The 20,811-nt window shown below is 39.1% G+C and overlaps 1 protein-coding gene across 4 annotated transcripts in view; it reads right to left on the bottom strand.

Annotated features, from left to right (window-relative positions):
• Positions 1 to 1,132: 1,132 nt before the first annotated feature.
• Positions 1,133 to 20,811, bottom strand: part of PHEX (phosphate regulating endopeptidase X-linked) — a 196,099-nt gene continuing 176,420 nt past the window's right edge. For all 4 annotated transcript variants that reach the window (XM_082375621.1, XM_082375623.1, XM_082375622.1 and 1 more), the window contains 6 exons: positions 20,422 to 20,489; positions 18,118 to 18,248; positions 10,780 to 10,845; positions 9,645 to 9,749; positions 5,500 to 5,576; positions 1,133 to 2,692 (listed from right to left, as the gene is read on the bottom strand). In XM_082375621.1, the coding sequence (XP_082231747.1) occupies positions 2,590 to 2,692; positions 5,500 to 5,576; positions 9,645 to 9,749; positions 10,780 to 10,845; positions 18,118 to 18,248; positions 20,422 to 20,489 (550 nt within the window). In that variant the 3' untranslated portion in view covers positions 1,133 to 2,589. The remainder of the gene's footprint in view (positions 2,693 to 5,499; positions 5,577 to 9,644; positions 9,750 to 10,779; positions 10,846 to 18,117; positions 18,249 to 20,421; positions 20,490 to 20,811) is intronic.

Here is a 20,811-nt window from a genome sequence, read left to right as displayed (position 1 = left end):
GCCCAAACAAGATCATTTTATATACATAAGACCCTTGACTAATCCAGGAGAATCTCCCAAAAAAACCTAATTCCTTCCATTGCCCAGACAATAGTTCACTGGCAGAACATCTGGTATATGAATCAGAGAAGTTTGTTCTGGCAGTCCTAGTCTGAGATCCAATATCTAATTTCCTTTTAATTTAGCATAATTATTTTTGTAAAACTTTATGGCTCTACTCCAGTGGATGTGCTTGGCAAGGACTGCCAAAATCCTGTGCTCTCTTCAGAGTCACATTCTTAGGCCAGCTTCTCCCTACTTTTTCTCCCTCCCTTCCAGTTGCATTTTACCTTCCTCCCTCTACCACTTAATCAGTGTCTGATTCTTTTATACTAATCTGTATTGAAGAGAAGGGACAATAAGAATGTACTCTGAAAATTTAAATATGAGCATGTATTTGGAAATTCAATCTACTAGAATATTGTTCCAGCTAGTAGTGATGATTTGGGCTGCTCTGAGTTTGTTTTAATAACAGCCATCCTATCTACAGCTTTCAGTGTAGTTGAGTTACATCAGGTAAAGTTAGTCAGGACAAAGTAGCCACATCATTCAGAAACTGTGAGGGCCCCAACTGTTCCCCAACCAGTTTTCCTAAACCATTAAGTGACTGAACGAGTCCCATTTCCAAACTCATAATTCTATGCTTTTATCAAACACTTTCTCTGACCTGCAGGAATGTGTTTATTTGGAATTTAAAAAGAGAAATCTAGAAGGAAAATGCTATTCATATAGGCCTTAAAAATCTCAGCTGATTTTATATGTCCAGATACAGGAAAAAAACAAGGAGAATCTTCTAAGTCTAAACCAAATCAGAATGATTCCTCTGGAGAAAAGACACAGTAACTGCTTGTTTTCAAAATACAAACTAAGGTCACATTAAGCCATGGTTAAGGAGGAAAAGGTAGCTGCTCTTCAGGAGTCTATCTATTCAGAGAGGAGGAAGTCAAGGGGAAAATCACTCTCCTCTGACTGACGCAGTGTAATTGTTTTCCTCATGACGGTGCCCCTGCAGTTTTCTCCCTTCTTAAGTTCCCATGGTTACAAAAGGACATGGCACACACTTTATATATATATATATATATATATATATATATATATATATATATAATTTTATTTTTTAAATGACAAATCCCAGGGATGTAAAATGGCTTCCTGTGGTTAGCCTGAATTTGTCATTTTGCTTCCGAGATTTTCCTATTGGCCTACTTAACCTAGAACCACATGTACAAGGAATAATGTGAAGGGGGGATGGCTATTTTAAGAAACCGAAAATGCCAGGTAACCACTTGAAGGCCGTTACAATTTTATCCTCCACACACGCTCTCTAATGAGAGACGGAGCAGTTCACTCGAAAGGACAGAGCTCTGACGATCACAAACGTTAACGCTGCTCTTTCTTACAGACTCTTCAGAAGAAGACTTGAAGAGTAAAAGTTATGTTTCTTTGGACTATGAAGGGAGTTTTCAATTCAATCAACAGATTCTAAAATGTCTTTAATCAAGAAATTTTTCAAAAAGGTTTTTTAAAAGAGAGGTAACTTGAACTGAGCCACTTCGCGCCCTCCTCAATGTGGGGTTTGTCCCTTTGCACTAAAGGGGAAGGAAAGCCATACATTCCTAATGGGGAATTAGAAAATCATTTTCTCGATGCCTACTCATTTCAGAAACAGGAGAATGCACATATATGAGGATAACAAGACCACCAGGAATTGGACTGAAGAGAAGTATCCAGCAGACGACATAATCGCCAAGGTGTGGGCAGACTAGATCAAATTTTGGAGATGTCATTTCTTAGTGTCCCCGCTGTTGCGTGACTAGGCGTTTTGGCTTCTTCTGGGACTTACAGATACAACCTTGTCTTTCTATTTGATGAACTCAAACCTTTACCAAGCAGCCTTTCTGCCAGCTTTGCTCATGCTGACTTGAACAGGGCAATAAGCTACACCAGATACAAGCCGTGAGGCATGTTTCCATGCCAAGAGACTCCAAAGCTGAAGGCAAGAACTTCATCAAATATTGTAAAATGAGGATTCAACATATTTCTAATCTAACTACCTTAGAGTTAATCAATGCTACGTAATGACGATGTGTGAAATCTCACAATGCGCTCCACAGTGCAGAAAGACCTCCCGGGTATCCTCGCACATGTCCACATCACTGAGGGTTGCAAGCGTAATAGGCTGAATTTTCTTCTGGATACGTTCTACTTAGGGCCCCTGCAAAGCTGTAGATTAAAATGATACGTACCACTTAGCTGTGGCTTACACACTAAAATGGACAACAGCAACAATTCAGCAGACAGCATTTTAACAAAAGCAGCCTAGGGACTTATTTTTGTTGGTTTGGTTTTCTAAAGAAACATACTTGATTCGATTTTTTATATTCCATTTTTTTAAGCCTTACAACTCTGAATAGATACTGTTTAGATCTAAGCAATACCCAAGTAATGAAGATGCGTCAAAAGTAAACATCCTCAGGGGAACAGAGGCCTAAAGCAGTAGGTGATGAGCACGGCACAACTCTCTCAGGATGGCATAAACCAACAGTCCAGCTACCAGAGTCGGCAGGAGTCCGTGCCTCTGTTCATCGTGGAATTGGATGGACAGTTAAAAGCCTTCTGGAATTCTTCAAAGTTGCTAACTGCACCATTGACCCTGAAAAAGATATGTCAAAGTCCATGTCATTTAATTCTTACAAATCAACAGGTTCTGGATAAAACTGTATCAGTATATTGCTTGATATGATGTTGCATTCATTTAATCTGTCTACAGGGAGATAACTGAAGCCCAAAACGGTTAAGTAAATTTCCAAAGAAATTAACAGAGCCGAGACTAGAACCAGACAAATGCTATTAATCTTCAAAATATCTTCAAATTTCTATAAACTGTAGGATCTACAATTCCTATAAATTGTATATAGGGTCGTATATTCCTATAAATTTACAAATTCCTACAAACTATAAGATTTACCAATACTTAGCTTTTCAAACTATTTTTTAATTTAACTTTTTAAGGAAGATATAACTGATAGAGAGTATACGCATTTAAAATGTAAAGCTCATTGAGTTCACATGTATACACCCATGTTACTACCACCCAGATCAAGACATGGGATATTTCCAGCACCTAGAAGGCTCCCTTGTGTGCCCTAACAGTAGCACCTCCAAGCATAACTACTAGTCTGACCACAGATTAGTTCTGCCTGTTTTTTAACTTCACATGAGTGGATCACATAGTATGCACTCTTTTGCCTCTGACTTCTTTCATTCAGTATTATGTCTGCTAAGATTCATCCATGTTGTTGCTATCTTTAAATTACCTTTTTTTAAAAAAAACATTTTTTTAATTTATTTATTTGGCTGCTCAGGGTCTTAGTTACAGCACACGGGATCTTCACTGCCGCGTGCAGGATCTTCAGTTGCGGCATGCGGGATCTTTAGTTGTCGCGTGCGAACTCTTAGCTGCGGCATGTGGGAGCTAGTTCCCTGACCAGGGATCAAACCCGGGCCCCCTGCATTGGGAGCACGGAGTCTTAGCCACTGGACCACCAGGGAAGTCCCTAAATTATCTTTAAAGAACTCTTTCAATCTACAAAAACACTTTCTATAAACTCCTATTATGTTTGAAGGCTCATATTTACCTAGAATTTGGTTTATGCAATCGTAAACTAATGAATGGTGTCTAGCTGTTATTGATGAGTAATGCTTTACTGGAGTTAGCTCCAAAATCTGGTGTTCTTGCAAGTTCCCTGACTGCAGTAAAGACTGCGGATTCCTACTCAGCACTTTGATTCTAACTGCCTTTTGGAAGTGGTATTTCCATTGTGTGATTTCTGCTGCACTCAAAATCTACAGTTACCGCAGAGATCACTAACAAGCCAGGAAAAAACCTCCCCCCTCATCTATTTCTTACCCGACTGCATGTTCAAAAGGCTGACTAAGAGACAGCATTCTCGGCCACTGACTGTTTCTTCCCTAATGACTTTGTTCCCTATGGGCATTTGAATGAATATAATGGCCTGTATCCCCAAATTCCCATAACCTCTTGTGTTTTAGCTGGGATGTATGGGGGAGGGATGCAGGTTTCATAGTATGATTCACCCTGGGCAAGTGTTAAGGATAGAATTCAGCTGACAATCAGTAAGTATACCCTGCAAATTATCAGCTAAAATCCAACATTACAGGCAACTAGTTAGTAAAAGGAAATTAGTTTTTAAAAACTTATCTGTTGAGTAATTAATCCACTGTGTGGTTTCATCTGCACCATTTGTCAGTGGTATCAAATTTTAGTCCATTAGAGACTGTCAGCATTCTTGACAGTTTAGCCCAGTGGGGGAGAATTTCTAACACAATGATTAGATTTTTATGCTATTGGGTAATTTATAGTCAATTTCTGAAGCATTTCTAAGGCAAGGCTTTGGGAATAAGACTTTAAAACATAGGAGAAATTTTAGAAGACTTTCCTGCGATATGCTAATGGATTCATTTCAACATTAAATATAAAGATATCCAGATGTAATATTTTCTAAGCAAAGAACAAATAAATACAAATTATTACAGTTTCTTGCATTTACTATTATAACTCTGTCCCCTACTATAGAAAATTTCCCTCAAACTATGCTAGAAACCTAGCATGGGTTAAATAATATTAACCTTAATTTTATTTTTACTTAATATTTTATACATTCTGACAATTAAATAAGATTGTAATTCATAATTCTTTTCCCTTCATATATAAGCAATTGTTTCAAAATATGACTCAAACTAAAAGCCAAAATGTAGAGCTTTTGCCTCTAGATATGAATTACAATAGCTAAATATCACCATATATCCTCCTTTGTGTTCAGAGCTATTCAGAAAGTGGGCACTCATTCATGTCTGTTGGTTGGCTGCATGAAAGAACGAGAGGCATTAAATAGGATATTCTACAACACAGATTAAACCAGAGCTCTAGGTGTTTTAAGCCACAGTGCATAAGATCTCATCCTTATCTAAGAAAAGAGACTTTTTTGGCTCATGTTTCTAAAAAGTAGGCAGTTGGATAAATCAAACATGCCCGTTTACTGAGCACCTGTGGTGTGCTCATGGCACCCATGGATTGCTGCCTTTCAAAAACTGGAAGATAATAAATGGGAATTAATACTAAAGCTATGATTTGGATTCTAAATTACCTTTGGAGTCTTGTATAATCTCATAGATCTCTTGATACTAGAGGTGTGTACAAAAGCCTACTACAGAAATTTAGGTGAGAGAATGCTGACTAAACCAGCTTGCTACTAATTAAAGAAAAGATGCTTAGTTTCTGTTTGGCCAGATTTTTGTTTTGGTCTGTGAAATGGAGCTATCACTGTTCACAATGCAGGCTTTGGTCAGATCACCTATTTTAGAGCCCTGGGATGGCTGGGTAGGGGAGGAGATGGAGATGCACAGTTAAAAACTAGTGCCACCCATGTGCCTGTTTACCTAAACTGAGGGGGGCTGTGAGCACCAACTTGGATTTGTTCTCGGGCAGCTTCTGGTCTGTAGGAATTGCACCTCACCTAGAAGAGAAAACATCCCGATAATTATGTTTCCATTTCAATTACACATTTTCTACTGCCTTAACTGCTCCAAAGTATACTGAAGAGTAATTTTAGACTCAACGGATGACGAGCAGTTTTAGTAGATCAGATAAAACCTTCATCAGTAGTAACATCTATTATTCCAATCCCCAGAGTAGAAAGTTTTATCACTGTGAATACTTCCAGAATTTGAGTAAATTAAGAGAGGTTTCCAAACAAATGCTTTAAATCAAGAGAATAGCATATGTGTCCAGGAATCAACCAATGTGCTCATTCAGTTAACATAATGCTTGGAATAGCCCTTATCAAATTTAACCACATTCGTTTGAATCAATAAAATGAATCAATCATCCATTACTGAATATGGTCATGAGAAGTAAGTATTTTGCACCCTGGGTGCTTTGTCTGTTTCATCCTGGTTCAGGCCTCGGATAGGAGGACACTGCTGCATCTCCTTTGAAGTTAGGCATGGCTATATGACTTGCTCTGACCAATGAAACGTAAGCAGAAGTGATATATGTCACTTCCTGGCAGAAGCTTTAAAAATCTGGCAGAAGTTTTAAGAGTATTAAGAATAATTTAAGATGCTACAATTAAGGGCCAGTGCACATTTCCTCATATTTCTTCCCTATTCCTGTTGTGACCACGGAAGCACATGTGGAGATAAAGACCCCCAAACCCAGGTCCTTGAGTAGTAACTATGAGCAGAGCCCCACTGCTGACCCATGTTGGACATGGAGCATGAACAAGAAAAAAAACTTTTCCTTGCACTGTCTGTTCGTGTACCCTAACCTACTTAGTCCTGATTTGAACTGTCTTGAAATATGATATAGCTTGAAGTATGAATAGAATTAGGAAACATGAATATGATGGGGGGAATTCCAAGTGGAGGAGAAAATGGAAACAAAGACATATCTGAGAGAAGAAAAAGCAAGACAGTCAGCTTGGCTGGACCGTGTGGTGCCTGTGGGCAGCAAGGGGAGACCAGGGGAGGGTGAGGATAGGGCCAGATATCCGAAGTCCTGAGCAAGAGGCTACAGTGTTTAGACTATATTTAAACATTGGTTTTGAGCACAAAGGTGATAAAAAAATATATTTTTAAAAGATTTATCTGGCAGGGGTATAGTAGTAGGAGGAAATGAGAGAGTAGTTTGAAGATTATTTACGGGCCCCAGGAAGGTTCCCCATGAATGTCTACTAAATAAGTAGCAATGAGAAGAGAGAGAAGAAGGATAAGAAGAATATCTGAGGAAAAACTGACAGGTCACAGAAACTACAGGGATACAGGAAGCAGCAAAGGTGATACAATGCTATTGCTTTATTGCTTTTGATGAAGATAAACCATCCGTCACTGTGGTTCTGAATTTGACTTTGAAGATGTTTTTATAATGGGAGCACTTAACTTCCTCAGAAGCTAGCTAAGGTGAAGTTGTTTCTCACAATTTTACCTCACTTTTTCGTATGTTATTTCCTCTTACATTCTTACATTATTATATAGTATTGTCTTTGCTTCATATATCATTTATGAGATTTCTAAAAACACATTTTTGTTCTTACTGTTTTCCTAGTATCTTCTCAGGAGAGAAAATAATTTTACTCCTTATAAGCAGACTTATTTCAATGTACAAAAGGTTGAAAATCTCCTCAATCCGCCAGTAGGAAAAGCTCCAAGATAAGTTTCTCATTAGTAATATAAAATATCTTGTCATTTTTTTCTTAATCTCTTTAAAGTAAGTCATATATAGTTTGAAATTTTATTTGGAGATATTTCAAAACTATGACTGTAACGTTGATATCAGTTAATTTACTTCATCTACTAAGATGGACCTTAAGTTAGTAAGTAAGAACCTAAATAAGAACTGACAGACCTTGTAGTTTGTCCTCTAGAGTAGAGGACAGCAAACATTTTCTGTAAGGGACAGATAATAAATATTTTAGGCTTTGCAGATCATAAGTCTCTGTTTTAACTACTCAACTCTGCCACTGTAGCACAAAAACAGCCATAGACAATGTGTAAAGTATAGAGCATGGCTGTTTTCCAATGAAACATTATTTACAAAAATAGACAGCAGGCAACATATGGCTCACGGGTTCTAGTTTGCGAATCCCTGCTCTAGAAAGTTCTAACTATATCTGTGTGCTTATTTTAGATATCTGACCCAGTACTGACCCAAAAGAAAGTCTCCTTAATTGAACTGTGTTAATCTCAGCCTTTTCAAGCAATTTATCTAAAAATGTCAAGTGTCTTCAATATACCCAGCCTCTTTGCTGGATGCTACGGAGATAAGTAAGAAGTGTATGAAGATACACTAGCTATGAAGATAAAAGTAAAAGTCCTTTACATTTTGATAACAATTAAGTATTCAACTGCATGGTAATGAAAATAAGTGCAAAGGAGTTGGAGATTTCTTTTTAACGAGAACTGGAGTCCTTGGGGAAGTTTGTGGAAGATGTGGAGGAGGTGGAACTTGACATGGATCCTGAAAGGTAAAGATGGAATTCAATAATCTGAGAGGGAGGAGTACGAAGGGGGTCGTCACTCTGTAGAAGGAAAATCAAAAGCAAAACCACAGGGACAATAATGAGCATGACATTGCGCGGTGGAAATGAGGACACCTGCCGGCTAAGTGTGAGTCCGGTGGAGCTATGGGAACTTAGAGCTGGTTGGGTAGAGTTGGATAAGACCGAGGAGAACTTTGAAAGGTGTTCGGTCTCAATGTGGTGGGCACTTGGGAGCCACTGCAGTTCCTTCGGCAGGTCAGTAATGAAATAAAAATGCTATTTCAGTGGCATGTAAGACAGACAGTGGTAGAAAGATGCCGAAGTCAGGAAAACATGCCATAAGGCTGTTGGGATAATCCAGAGTAGACGAGATCGAGGCCGACAGTCTATAGATGACGAGATAGGGTAATGGGGAGAAAGGGAGGCTGAATCTGAAGAGCAGTTAAAAGGATGAAACATCAGCTTTTGGGACACATGTCACAAAAATGAGGATAGGTAAATCAAATAAGACCTAAGAATCCAGGTTTCCTAACCAGGAAGACCCAAAGACTGAGGGTGAGGGTGTGCTGATAGAAGTGAGAAAACTAAAAAGGAAAGTCACTTTGTTGTTGACTCCACTTTTGCTGATGTCAGGTTGATAAATGATCATTTATTTAGTGTTGTCATGTCAGCTTTAAGAAATAAAGACCCCAGACAGATGAGAATTCTTTAGCCAGAGTCAACCGAAGAAGACATGGAAATGAATGAGCGTACTGAGGAGTGAACGAAAAGAGGAACAGGAAGTTGTACTGATGAAAACTTTTGCCTAGTTTTGAGCATACAGATACAGATTTGCCCACTGTGAGGCCATGCATCAGAACCGTCATCAACCCATCCCAGACTTGTTTGAAAATGAGGCCTACATATTGTGACATAAACCAGTGCAATAACCGAATAACAGAGAACAACTGGCACTTGCCTCATTGGCCAGATACTCAAACTCAGAATTGTGCCTTATTTAGGGCACATCTTTCAATTTCTGCTCAGAGAGCCCATTAAACTCACAAAAGGGTGACATGACTCTCCTTGCCTTTGTTGTTGTTGTTTTCAGCTCTAGTAGTCTTCACATGTTCATTTGGCAGTTGGGAACATAGCCTTGAGGGTCCCCCACAGGTTGAGAGTGATGGGGTAAAGTCAGCAAATGAGGTAAAGGAGGAGAAATGCAGGAAACCACAGGGCCAAGAAAGCCAAAGAATGAGTCACTAGAAATGGTTACAAATAGTATCAAATACATTAAGAAGTCAGGGTATACTAAAAATCAAGTGAGTTACCACAAGGCTGGTAACCCACTTGATAAAAAATACCAATAAATCTTGATTCAATCAGTTAATTAATTATGTCTCACAGAACATGAAGGTGAAATTTGTCCAGAAAATAAGCAGCAAGATAAGATTTCAGCTGAAATCAAAGTTAATGCCGTTAAACTTTTGTTCCAAACCTTTGATCTAGGGAGCAAGCCAAAGTCCCACATTTCATCTTTGATGCCCCTTCCTTGGTCTTACTCACTTGAGCATAACTCAGGAAGAAAAGCTGGTTGTTCGTGAATTCAATGCCGGGTAGGAGAGGCTCCTCAACCCCCTGCCTTTGGTCATTTATCCATTTCCTGTAAGCCTGGGGAGAGAAGTAGAAGAGATGATCTGCTGCAATAATGGCTTTTCTCTTTTCTCAGCCAGTGCAGAGATATTAAATATATCCTCCACCATGTGCAAAATGTATCCTATCAAGTTTTCCTTTAAGAAAACAAACACCTGGAAATGCAAGTCAACGTTGTATTGCTTAACAGTGAAGCAGGTTCACCTGCAAAAAGACCTTTCACGCAATAGATACCAAAGCAGCTGGGCCAAAGTGGGCACATGTTAAATAACGCCCCCTTCCCCCAAAAAGCTTTTCTTTCTATTCCTACCAGGGAACAAACAAATCTAACACAATGGCAAGCCGTATGGAAATAAATTTTGGGGCCAATCTATGGGCAATCTTTTTTAATTTTGCCAGGTAAGAGGGAAAACTATAATCTTCAATCATCATCATTTTATAAAATAAAGTATATTTTCACTAGAATAGAGGAAAGATATAACCTCAAAATAACAGTTTGGTCTTTACACTGAATGCATTTAGCTTTATGAATGTCTTTCTACATCATCCTCATGTGTCTTGTTTAACCATGGACCAGTGGATGATAAAAACATTATTATGGACTCTTACCTGGCCCACTATATGAGAACCCCTAGCCTCTGACCGTAATTTAGAAGTTTGGTATTTTAAGAGAAAATTATAAGGAGGGCTACAGAGACTGTACTCAAGAAAACACCTACGAACCTAGCCCTGAGATTTCTGTAGCATGTTTTAATATTACACTGAATGTACCTTCTGAAAACTATCCTTTAAATACATGATTCTTAATAACAAATATTACTTTTAGGGTGACTTTACTCCCCAAAAAGGAAAAAGAAAGAAATGCAGCTCTATTCATATAATAGAATATAATAGAGTCAATGGGGAAGTATAATTCAATTTACAGAAATTCACAGAATTTACAGAACTCTAACTCCTCAAGAAAATGTCTGTGGTATAAATTGAGGTGCACCCGTATGGTATTTTATAGTTTAATTTTTAAAATCACAGCAAATGTTGCAGTGCGTACCCTAAAAGCTTGTCGCAGACCTCCATTATCAGCAATATTTTCTCCCAGGGTCCTCTTCCCCTTCACCTAACAAAAAGAAAAAGAAAAGGAAAAAAAGAGTGTTTGACAGCCAACTGTCATTCAGCAAGAGGCATAAATATGATAGCAAGAGAAAGTGCCATATTTTAAAGAGAAAATTGCATTCAATAAATCAGAGGTAGTCATAACATATTGTGAGATGGCAAACTAACCCCAGCAAGGTGCTCCTGAACATAATTTCTGTTTTATTATGCTACACATTTCTTTCTCACCCACCTCTCTATTCTCACCAATTTAGCCAGCTCTAATAAAATGTTAACATGTTCTGAGTGACTCTGGTTAAATGGGGAAAAAATAGAAATATCAACATACAGATTACTTTCTCTGATTAACTCACCTAATTTGAGTATTCTTTTCAGTGGGCTTTATGTTTCCAAAAATCTACCATCCACACAGGAGCAAGGTTTTAAGACCAACCATTACCATTTTACCTTCAGCAAATTCCATGAAAAATTAAAAAGAGGATAGTTCTCATGGGGAACAAAAATCCAATAGAAGTAGTGCAGACCACAAGGTCAAGGCTTGCAATATGTATGACAACCAGCCAAGCACAGCGAAGAAATTCTTCCAAACATTTGAAGATTGTTTCTAAAACCCTTAAATAGGCTAGGACAAAAAAATATTCTAAACCAAGATGGCCCACAAGCCAAAATCCAACCTCCTGCTTGTTTTTCTACAGGCTGCAAGGTAAGCCTGGATTTAACATTTTTCAGCAATTGGGGAGAAAATAGAAAGAAGGATAATATCTTGTGGCATGTGAAAATTATACAAAGTTCAAATTTCAGTGTCCATAATTCAAGTTTTATTGGAACACAGGCACATTCATTCACGTATGTATTGTCTGTGGCTGTTTCCTTCCTACAGTGGCAGAGCTGAGTAGTTGCAACAGAGACCTTACAACTCACAAAGCCTAAATTATTTACTACCTGGCCCTTTACAGAAAAAGTTTGCCAATCCCTGCATCAGAGACAAAATAATGCCCTATAATAATAAAGATGTCTATGTCATAAAAAAAAATTACTGTGAAAATATTACTTTATGTGGCAAAAGGGACATTTAAAATATGATTAAATTAAGGATCCTGAGCTGGAGACATTAGCCTACATTATCCAGGTGAGTTCAATGTAATTACAAGGGTCTGTACAAATAGAGGAAAAGGAAGTTAGGAGAGTGAGTGTGTCAGAGTGATGCAACATGAGGAGACTTGACCAATCATTGCTGGCTTTGAAAAAGAAAGGGGCCAGGAGTCAAGGAATGTGGGCAGCCTCTAAAAGCTAGAAAAGGCAAGGAAAGAGATTCTCTCCTACAGCAGCTAGAAAGGAAAGCGGCCCTGGTGACACCTTGACTCTAGCTCACTGAGACCTGAGTCGGAAATACAGAACTGTAAAATAATAAATTTGTGTTGTTTCAAGTCACTAAGTTTGTGGTGATTTGTTATAGCAGCAACAGGAAACTAATACACATTGTTCTAAACTTGCAAGCCACAGATGCTACCAACTCTTTATTTTTAAGCTAGCCCAATCCCCCAGGTATCAAGCAATACCAATGAATAAAAACAAATCTTCAGAAAATACTAATCTCTGTAATCACCCAGGATCCTCCTAGCTTCAGTCTCCAAAAGTTACCACTCCTGCTTTACATACCTTCTTTCTTTTATTACAGTCCTACGAGGTAAGTGCTATTATCACCATCCTTGCTTAACAAATGAGGAATCTAAAGCTGAGAGTGTGTCGCAGATGTCATTGGTGCTGCACCAGATCCCCTTTTCTACCGGGACTGTGAACCCAGTCCTGCAACTGCTAGTGGCTCAGGAAGATTAAGCTTAGCTTAGGGGAATCCCCTCACCTGGAGCTTGCTGGGAGGTGATACCCCCACCTCTCAGTAACTGACTGATGTGCAGTTAGAATAGCCCAGCCCCCTATCCCAGGCTGAACAATTTCTGTGATGCAATTCATGCTCCAGAATCCTCTATGGGATCAGACTGAGGCTAAACTTCTGAAACCAACAGGTCTTCCTCGCCACCTTACAGGTTTCTCCTGAAACTACTTCTGCAATGAACCTTTTTATCTAAGAAACCCCTATCTTGGGCTCTGCTTCTAATGGACCCGACCTAAGAGTGATTAACTGAACTGCCCATATTTCACAAGGATTCGAACCCAAGCAAGTCTCTGTCCAGAGCCTTTGCTCCATAATATGTTACCTTCTCAAGTCTTAACTCCTCTTGACTCTAGTGCTTCCATTTATAACCACTCATGCTCAAATTTAATCTCCTTCCTTGTTCCCCTAAGCTTTTCTTTTAGAGGTTTGAGGACTAGCTTCACCCCTCAGGCCCCTCCCACTCTGGACCACCTCAGTAGACCATATGGCCCTACATCTTTTTATTTCAGTATTTTTCCTTTATCATCAGTATTTTTTTTTAAAGTTGAGAATTATGTTTCTGTTTTTTTTAATTTATTTATTTAATTTATTTTATTTTTGGCTGCGTTGGGTCTTCATTGCTGTGCGCAGGCTTTTTCTCTGGTTGCAGCGAGCGGGGGCTACTCTTCGTTGCGGTGCGTGGGCTTATTGCAGTGGCTTCTCTTGTTGCGGAGCACGGGCTCTAGGTGCGCAGGCTTCAGTAGTTGTGGCACACAGGCTCAGTAGTTGTGGCTCGCGGGCTCTAGAGCACAGGCTCAGTAGTTGTGGCGCACGGGCTTAGTTGCTCTGCGGCATGTGGGATCTTCCCGGACCAGGGCTGGAACCCGTGTACCCTGCATTGGCAGGCAGATTCTTAACCACTGTGCCACCAGGGAAGCCCCATGGCCCTAGGTTTGCCTCTCAGGACTCAACAGCTGCTAACAGCCCGTTTCTCTGATGTTCCATTGGAGCTCCCCCCAGTCCAACGCAAAGAATGATTCAGGTACAGAGGACTGGCCTCCACAAATGGAGCCAGAAAAATAAAGCATGGCCTTTTATATCCACAAAGGAAGCCTCCCCTTCTCCTTGGGGAATAAGACTGAAGCTGTTTTCTGATGGTTGAATGGATTTATGCTGAGACAGGCATGCCCTTTCTATCGTCCTTGTTGCAAAGGTACACATTTGTCAGAATTCAGTTTCAGTATCTGACACTTTGGCCAAAATGGATGTTGTAGAATAGTCTCCACCCAATACATCACCCAGGTTTAAAATGAACTTAAAATAAGAGAACACGAGCATGATATGGGGGGAAGAGTAGTGATGTTGGAGTCATACCAATCTAAGCTCTAATGTAGATTCTACCATGGGTTTTAATCTCTCTGAGCCTCAGTTTCCTCATATGTAAAACAGGCTAGTAATATGCACACCTCTCAGAACCAGTATGAGGATTAAATATGTTTCAATTAAGTGTAAAGTCTAACTCCCATGCCTGCATATAATAATCACCAGGAAATATGCATTCCCCTTCCTCCAAGAAAACTGCTCTTCTATTGTTTTTTGGTTTTTTAGCCCCTATTGTATTGTTCTCTCCTGGGATGGCATACTTAGGAGTATGTCACAAAGTATTAGGAATATTAACTACAATTTATTGAGCACTTATTGCATAGCAGGCATCATGCCGGTGCTTTACATTATCTCAGTCATTTAATTCTTAAGACAAACTAACGAGTTCAAAAATAGCTGCCCATTTCACAGATGAAGACTCTGAGACACAGGAATGTTAAATAACTCACCCAAGTTCAAAAAAAACTTACAACCTGCAACTGGTTGAACCAAAATTTGGAGCTGTGTCTGACTCTAGAATCCCTCCCCTATGTTTTTTTTTTTTTATTTAGAGATACTTTGCTAGTTTCTGTAATCAAACCCATGCAGATAAGACCTTACAAACTTAATACAGTGTGCTACCCCTGTCCAAATGGAAAAATTATGTTTAATGCTTCTAGACCAATATGGCTGTTAATTTCTATACAATGCCAACCCAACACGGTACAACTGGGATACTTTCTCCAAAGTTGACAGCACAGCTAAAGTTTCCAAATATTCAAATTATATATATGTGTGTATATATAGAGAGAGGTATACAGACAGATAGATAGATTTATAGAAAAGACCAATAGTAGTATGTTATGCATCAGTAGCAGCAACAGCTTATCCAGGTTCTGCAGTCATCTGAACAAAATTATAGAGACATCTAGCACATGCTATTAAAAAAAAAAAAAAAAGGTAAAAAACAAAACCCCAGAAAACAGCAATGTTCTGTTACTGTTGTGGTACCTGGCACCATTTTTTTTATTAGCTTCTCAATCATCATCTGGGAAGAACCCTATGCTTTTCTTGAAGCAACATATATTCTAGATGGATTTTCACAACGTGATAACCCCTGAATTGAAAACAGATACACAGAAGCGCCCTTTTTAGGTCTTCCCATGACACAGTTGTAGATATTTTAAAAATATATGGGCAGAGAAATGGCTTTCCAGGACACTGACCAAGGAGCTAGAGATACTATTCAAGGATACAGAGTCTGGTTTCTCCTCCTGGATAAGGGATGGTCTCCCTGTGCTGCATACGCTTTAAGAACCAGCAGAACCAACTCAGTGTTCATAAATGTTCCCTTTAAAAGTGCACAGACTTTTACCTAAATTCTTCTGGAATGGTGAAATAAACCCCAGTATAACAGAGACTTGAGGCATAGTGAGGTTTCAGGTGCTTTTCCAGCCCAAGTTGTCAGGATGGAGCACATGCCTGACTAACAGACCAAGAGACTCTGGGGAAACTACGTGTAAATACAATGACCTACCCCCAGTTCTGTGTGGTCCCCTGCTTCTCTTAGGTGTTGTGCCCTTGACTAGATGAATTAGGAGGACACAGTTTGCATGTGTGTTTTACAGGAAGATCTTCATGCAGATCCATACCTACCAACAATTCTTCATTATTGGTCTCATTGTCAAATACAGTGAGAGAAATCTGTGTCTTGTAACTATGAAAGCAGGGACAGAAAATACAATGGAAAACTACAAGAAAAAACTAACAGTGGGGGAAGGGAATGAAAGCTAACCTGATCAAACCAGCAAAATAAGAAAAGAAAAAAGAAGTAAAAACAATGTACAGGAGATAAACTATATAGAGAAAACTATAAAGTCGTATTTGAAAACCTAAAACAAATACCAAACAGATGGGAAGGCATACCACGTTCTTGAACAAGAAGACTATGACAAAAATGTCAATTCCATACATTTAATGTGATTTAACTTAGAATCTCAATGGGATTCTCTTGGGGAGTGGGTGGAGAATGGGTCAAATGATCTTGGAGTGTATACAGAAGTATATTTGCCTGAGAATGGCCAAGTATATAAAAGAAGAACAGTGAGGGAGAGCTTGTATTGGCAGATACCAGAAAAATCCACATAGCCATAGTAATAATGCATTGGTATAGAAATCAACAAATAGATCAGTGGAATAGAATATATAATCCAGAAATTTATCTCAGTATATATGAGATTCTAATATTTGACAAACATTCAATTAAGTAAGAAAAAAACGTCTTTTAGTCACTGATGCTGGATCAATTGACTATCCTCTTGGAAGAAGATAAAAGTGAACTCTCGTATTAAACTCCACAGCAAAATAAGTTTCACACGCTTCAATATTTAAATGTAAAATAACAAAACAATAAAAACCTTCCCAGAAAAGCTAGGAGACTACACATATGATATAGAATGGAAATGCAGAAACAATTTTTTAAGAGAGATAGGTATCTTTGACTATATGGAAATATTGAAATTTTGTTTGTCAAAAGATACCATATACAATGTACAATGGATGAGAAATATATTGAGGAGAAAGTAGTATAATATGAATGACAAATAAAATTTTTAACATCTATAATATTTTTTAAGGTCTCATAAATTGACAAGTAAATAACTCAATACATAAATGCTCCTCCATCCATCACTGGTGGGAATATGAAATATTATAACTTCTTAGTAACAGTAGGAATCTATCCTCTACGGAAAAAAAGAATATATACCTAATACGAGTATTTAGTGCAGCAGCATTTATTGTGGAGAAATAATTGGAGACACAGTGTAACCCTCAACAAGACATTAGTCAGCTGTGTTAGAGTACATTCACACCGTGGACTTTCAGGCAGCCACTGAAAACAGTGAAGTAAAAGCACGTCTGTGCATACACACGTGCGTGTGTATGTATGTGTGTAACTCTACGTGAGCATGGGAAAAAGTATATCAGGGTTATTGAGATGGATTACAGGTGGAGAAGATAAAAGTGATGAGAGGGAAAGGGGAAGGAGGTAGAGGTGAAGACAAAAAAGGAAAGGAACAACATTCCACACAGAAAAAGCATGTATAAAATTACATTCGTGGGGCTTCCCTGGTGGCACAGTGGTTGAGAGTCTGCCTGTCAATGCAGAGGACGCGGGTTCGAGCCCTGGTCTGGGAAGATCCCACATGCCGCAGAGCAGCTGGGCCCGTGGGCCACAATTACTGAGCCTGCGCGTCTGGAGCCTGTGCTCCGCAACAAGAGAGGCCGCGATAGTGAGAGGCCTGCGCACCGTGATGAAGAGTGGCCCCCGCTTGCCACAACTATAGAAAGCCCTCGCACAGAAACGAAGACCCAACACAGCCATAAATAAATAAATAAATAAATAAATAAATAAATAAAAATGTAAAAACAAAAAACAAACAAAAACTACTAAAATTACATTCGTGCCTTTATAGGAATGTATATATGTATATATAATAGAAAATCAGCATTTTAAAAGTCATTTCTTTTGTTCAAAATTCTTTAAGAACTCTTAACCAATTCAGAGTCATTAATTCAAATGAGTGACGTTTTATTTCAATGAGTTAAACCTAACCAGTAGTTTGGAAGGAAATCTTTTTAATGATATAGAGTGTAGATTTGTGAGAATTTTATTGTTTATCTTTGCTACAGAGTTTTCTGTACTAATCTGAATCTAGGAGAACAGACTAATGTTTAGGCCTGTGATTTTCAAACTTTAGCTTATATCAGAATCACCTGAGGGCTGATGAAAAGACAGACTGCCAGACTGCCAGACCCCACGCTCCCACCCACCGCCGCTCCCCACTCCCCACCCCCGAGATTCTCAGTCAGTAGGTATGGATTAAGACTAAAGAATTTACATCCCTGACAAGTTCCCCAGGGAGGCTGATGCTGTTGGCCTGGGAACCGCACTTTGAGAACCGATGGTCTAAAGCAAGCTAGTGTCTACGTGAGGAAGAAGGACTCACAAGATGCCCCCTTCGCCGCAGCTGTACTCACATTTAAGCCAGCTTTCTTCCAATAATAGTTGCTATACTGGCTAATCATGCACTTTGTTTTTTCCTTAAACTTTTCTTCTGAGTCAACAGACCACCAAGGATCCAGGTTTCCATTTTTATCATATTTTCTACCTGGCAAAAAGGAAAGTTAAAAGATACTCGTATTATTTATGGAAACAAATTCATTTCTTCATCTTCCCTTTCCCTCACTTCAACAAGCCTTGAAAAGACAGTTCCAGCAGCAGGGACCACTCCTGGAAGCAGTTCCTGCCTTCTCTCCAGTGTCACAGGTTAATTGTAAAAAGCAAGGAAAGGAGAAAGGTCTGAGGAAGTTCTTTCCTTCTAAGCAACAAAGAATATTTTAAGATTTATCAACTTATGGCATGTACCGTTCTTGACCAATCTTAGATTCTTTGTTTTCACCTGCTCTGACCCAAAATATTCTCTAAATTTTGAAATGAAATGGCTTTCAGAAAGCCCATGGAAGGAGTCAAAGCGCCACTACCAGTGAAATTCCAAGCAATCCACAGGAACAGCCTCGGTGAGTCACTCACACCCTGCGACCACAGCCCCTGACTCAGCTCTAAAGGATCGTGTTTCCTCCAAGTTGCCAGGAGCCAAGAGACACATAAAACCTCTGTTATGAATCATTCCACAGCCATCAGTGTAGATGGAAGGCCCATCTGTCCTGCTTTGACAGGGAAGGTTGCTCTAAAAAGAGAACTTGGAACAAGAATGGAAATCTCCAAAACATAACAGAGAAAAAAAGATTAGTTATACATGCTTTTTTGCTACAGGCTCACTCTTCATTTTCTCTACATCCCTCAAAAAAAAGTCTGGGTGTATCTGGACTATCTTTTACACTCAAGGTTACTATTGGTTTAAATTTAATTATGCAGAGAACTCTTCACTGGGCTTACGAGAAAGTCCCCTAAGCAAAGCTGTTAACTGAAACAATCCAAAGCTCTTCAGCAAGGCTGGGTGCCACTGCCAACCAACCCCTGGCAGAGCAGAGAGGCACTGTCCCCACCCACGAGCCAAGCGATCATGAAACAGTTACCGTGCAATGCACTGTTCTAAGTATTGGTTACAGAGTGAAATGCCATCTTTAGATTCTGTCCTTTGAGAGAGAATCCAAAAGGCTTCCAGAAGAGTCTGAGGGAGAACTACACTTAAGTTTCCCATGAAGAAAGGCCCAGAACCAAGAGACCACTACTGGCTTTTGTTTCTTGGCTAAGACTCTCCTCTCAGATAACCCAAACATGCAATTCAGAAAGTGTAGCTCTGGGGATTCAGATGACTACAAGGCAGCTACATTTGAACAGGGAGGGGAGGCCAGGGAGGCAAAAAACTTAGGTGATTAAGGAAAGGCTGGTGGGAGTACAAGAAGAATTATCCAGAAGGAGAGGAATCAAAAGGGTCTCTGGCCCTGGGGTAGGCATCCAGGAAAGGATGTTGGAGACATCACAGACATGGAAGAAAGAGGTCCCTCTATACAGTGTGGCCTTGGGCCAGGCAGTTCTTGAGTCTGCCCTGTAAATCACTGTGTGGATGTGGATGTGATCGCGATTTGCTGCTAATTCCTAAGTTTCGGAGATTTCATGTGTCTTTCCAATAAAACTCCAAAGTTAAAGGAGAAAGGAGTTCTCATTAAAAATGATGACTCTCAAAGGGCAATCATTTCTTTAGTTTATGCCATATTCTGCTCTTTCCTTTTGCTTAAATGTCATCAGGATACATAGCATACTCTATATTATTCATTATTAGGAAAGCATAGCCTTTCTAAAAAAATTCTGAATATATGACAGCATAGAGAAAAACAGAGATTAAGCATTGCATAATCCTTGAAATAGTATAAAGGAACTAGTCAGCCAAGCTTCAGAGTCCTAACTCGCTGAGCCCTAACTCGGCAGCATGTATAATCATCTTCAGAGCAGAGCTCACACCTCCAGGGAGAGCATCTCAAAACGGTGAATAAAGAAATGAAAGGAAGAGAAGCTATAACGTAATTCCTGTAACTACTGCGGCAGCTACAGCAATCCAGATCTAAATGCAAAGCTAATTTCCTTGAAGTTACAAGGTCTTTTTTTTTTCATTCTACCCCATCTCCAATGGGAACAATTATTTATTTATTGCAAGCTATCACAGCAAGACACGGGGGAAAGTTTTCAATCAGCAATCATACTGCTTTGGATAATCTTCAATCTATGATGATACCACTATGCAAAGATAATAGCAACAATTAACATCCATATGGTCAACATGACCATAAAAGCATCAGCTTATACACTGAACCAGTACTTACCATTATTATCAAATCCATGTGTAAATTCATGTCCAACAATTACTCCTATAGCGCCATAACTCAGAGATCTACAGCATAAATGTATAATTGGGAGAAAATTATAAGCATGAACGTCAGAGCATAATCCTTCAATATTTTCTCAACAAAAAGCCAAGATAATCTGTTTACTAACCACACTCACAAAATTGTTAAAAAAAAAAAAAAGTAAACACATCCTTCTCATTGAAATAGACAAAGAAAATATAATTTCTAACATTGTCATTATGAGCATTTATGGGCCTTAGTTCCTACCCTGTGAAATTAGGGATGTGACAGAGATGGTTTTTGAAGTCCCTTCCAGCCCTAAGGCTTCTATGGTTCTATATCCGCTCTAGCTGTAGTTTATATTTA

The sequence above is a fragment of the Balaenoptera borealis genome (assembly GCF_965194805.1).
Source record: "Balaenoptera borealis genome assembly, chromosome: X".
NCBI lineage: Eukaryota > Metazoa > Chordata > Mammalia > Artiodactyla > Balaenopteridae > Balaenoptera > Balaenoptera borealis.
This window is presented reverse-complemented; position numbering and strand designations above follow the sequence as displayed.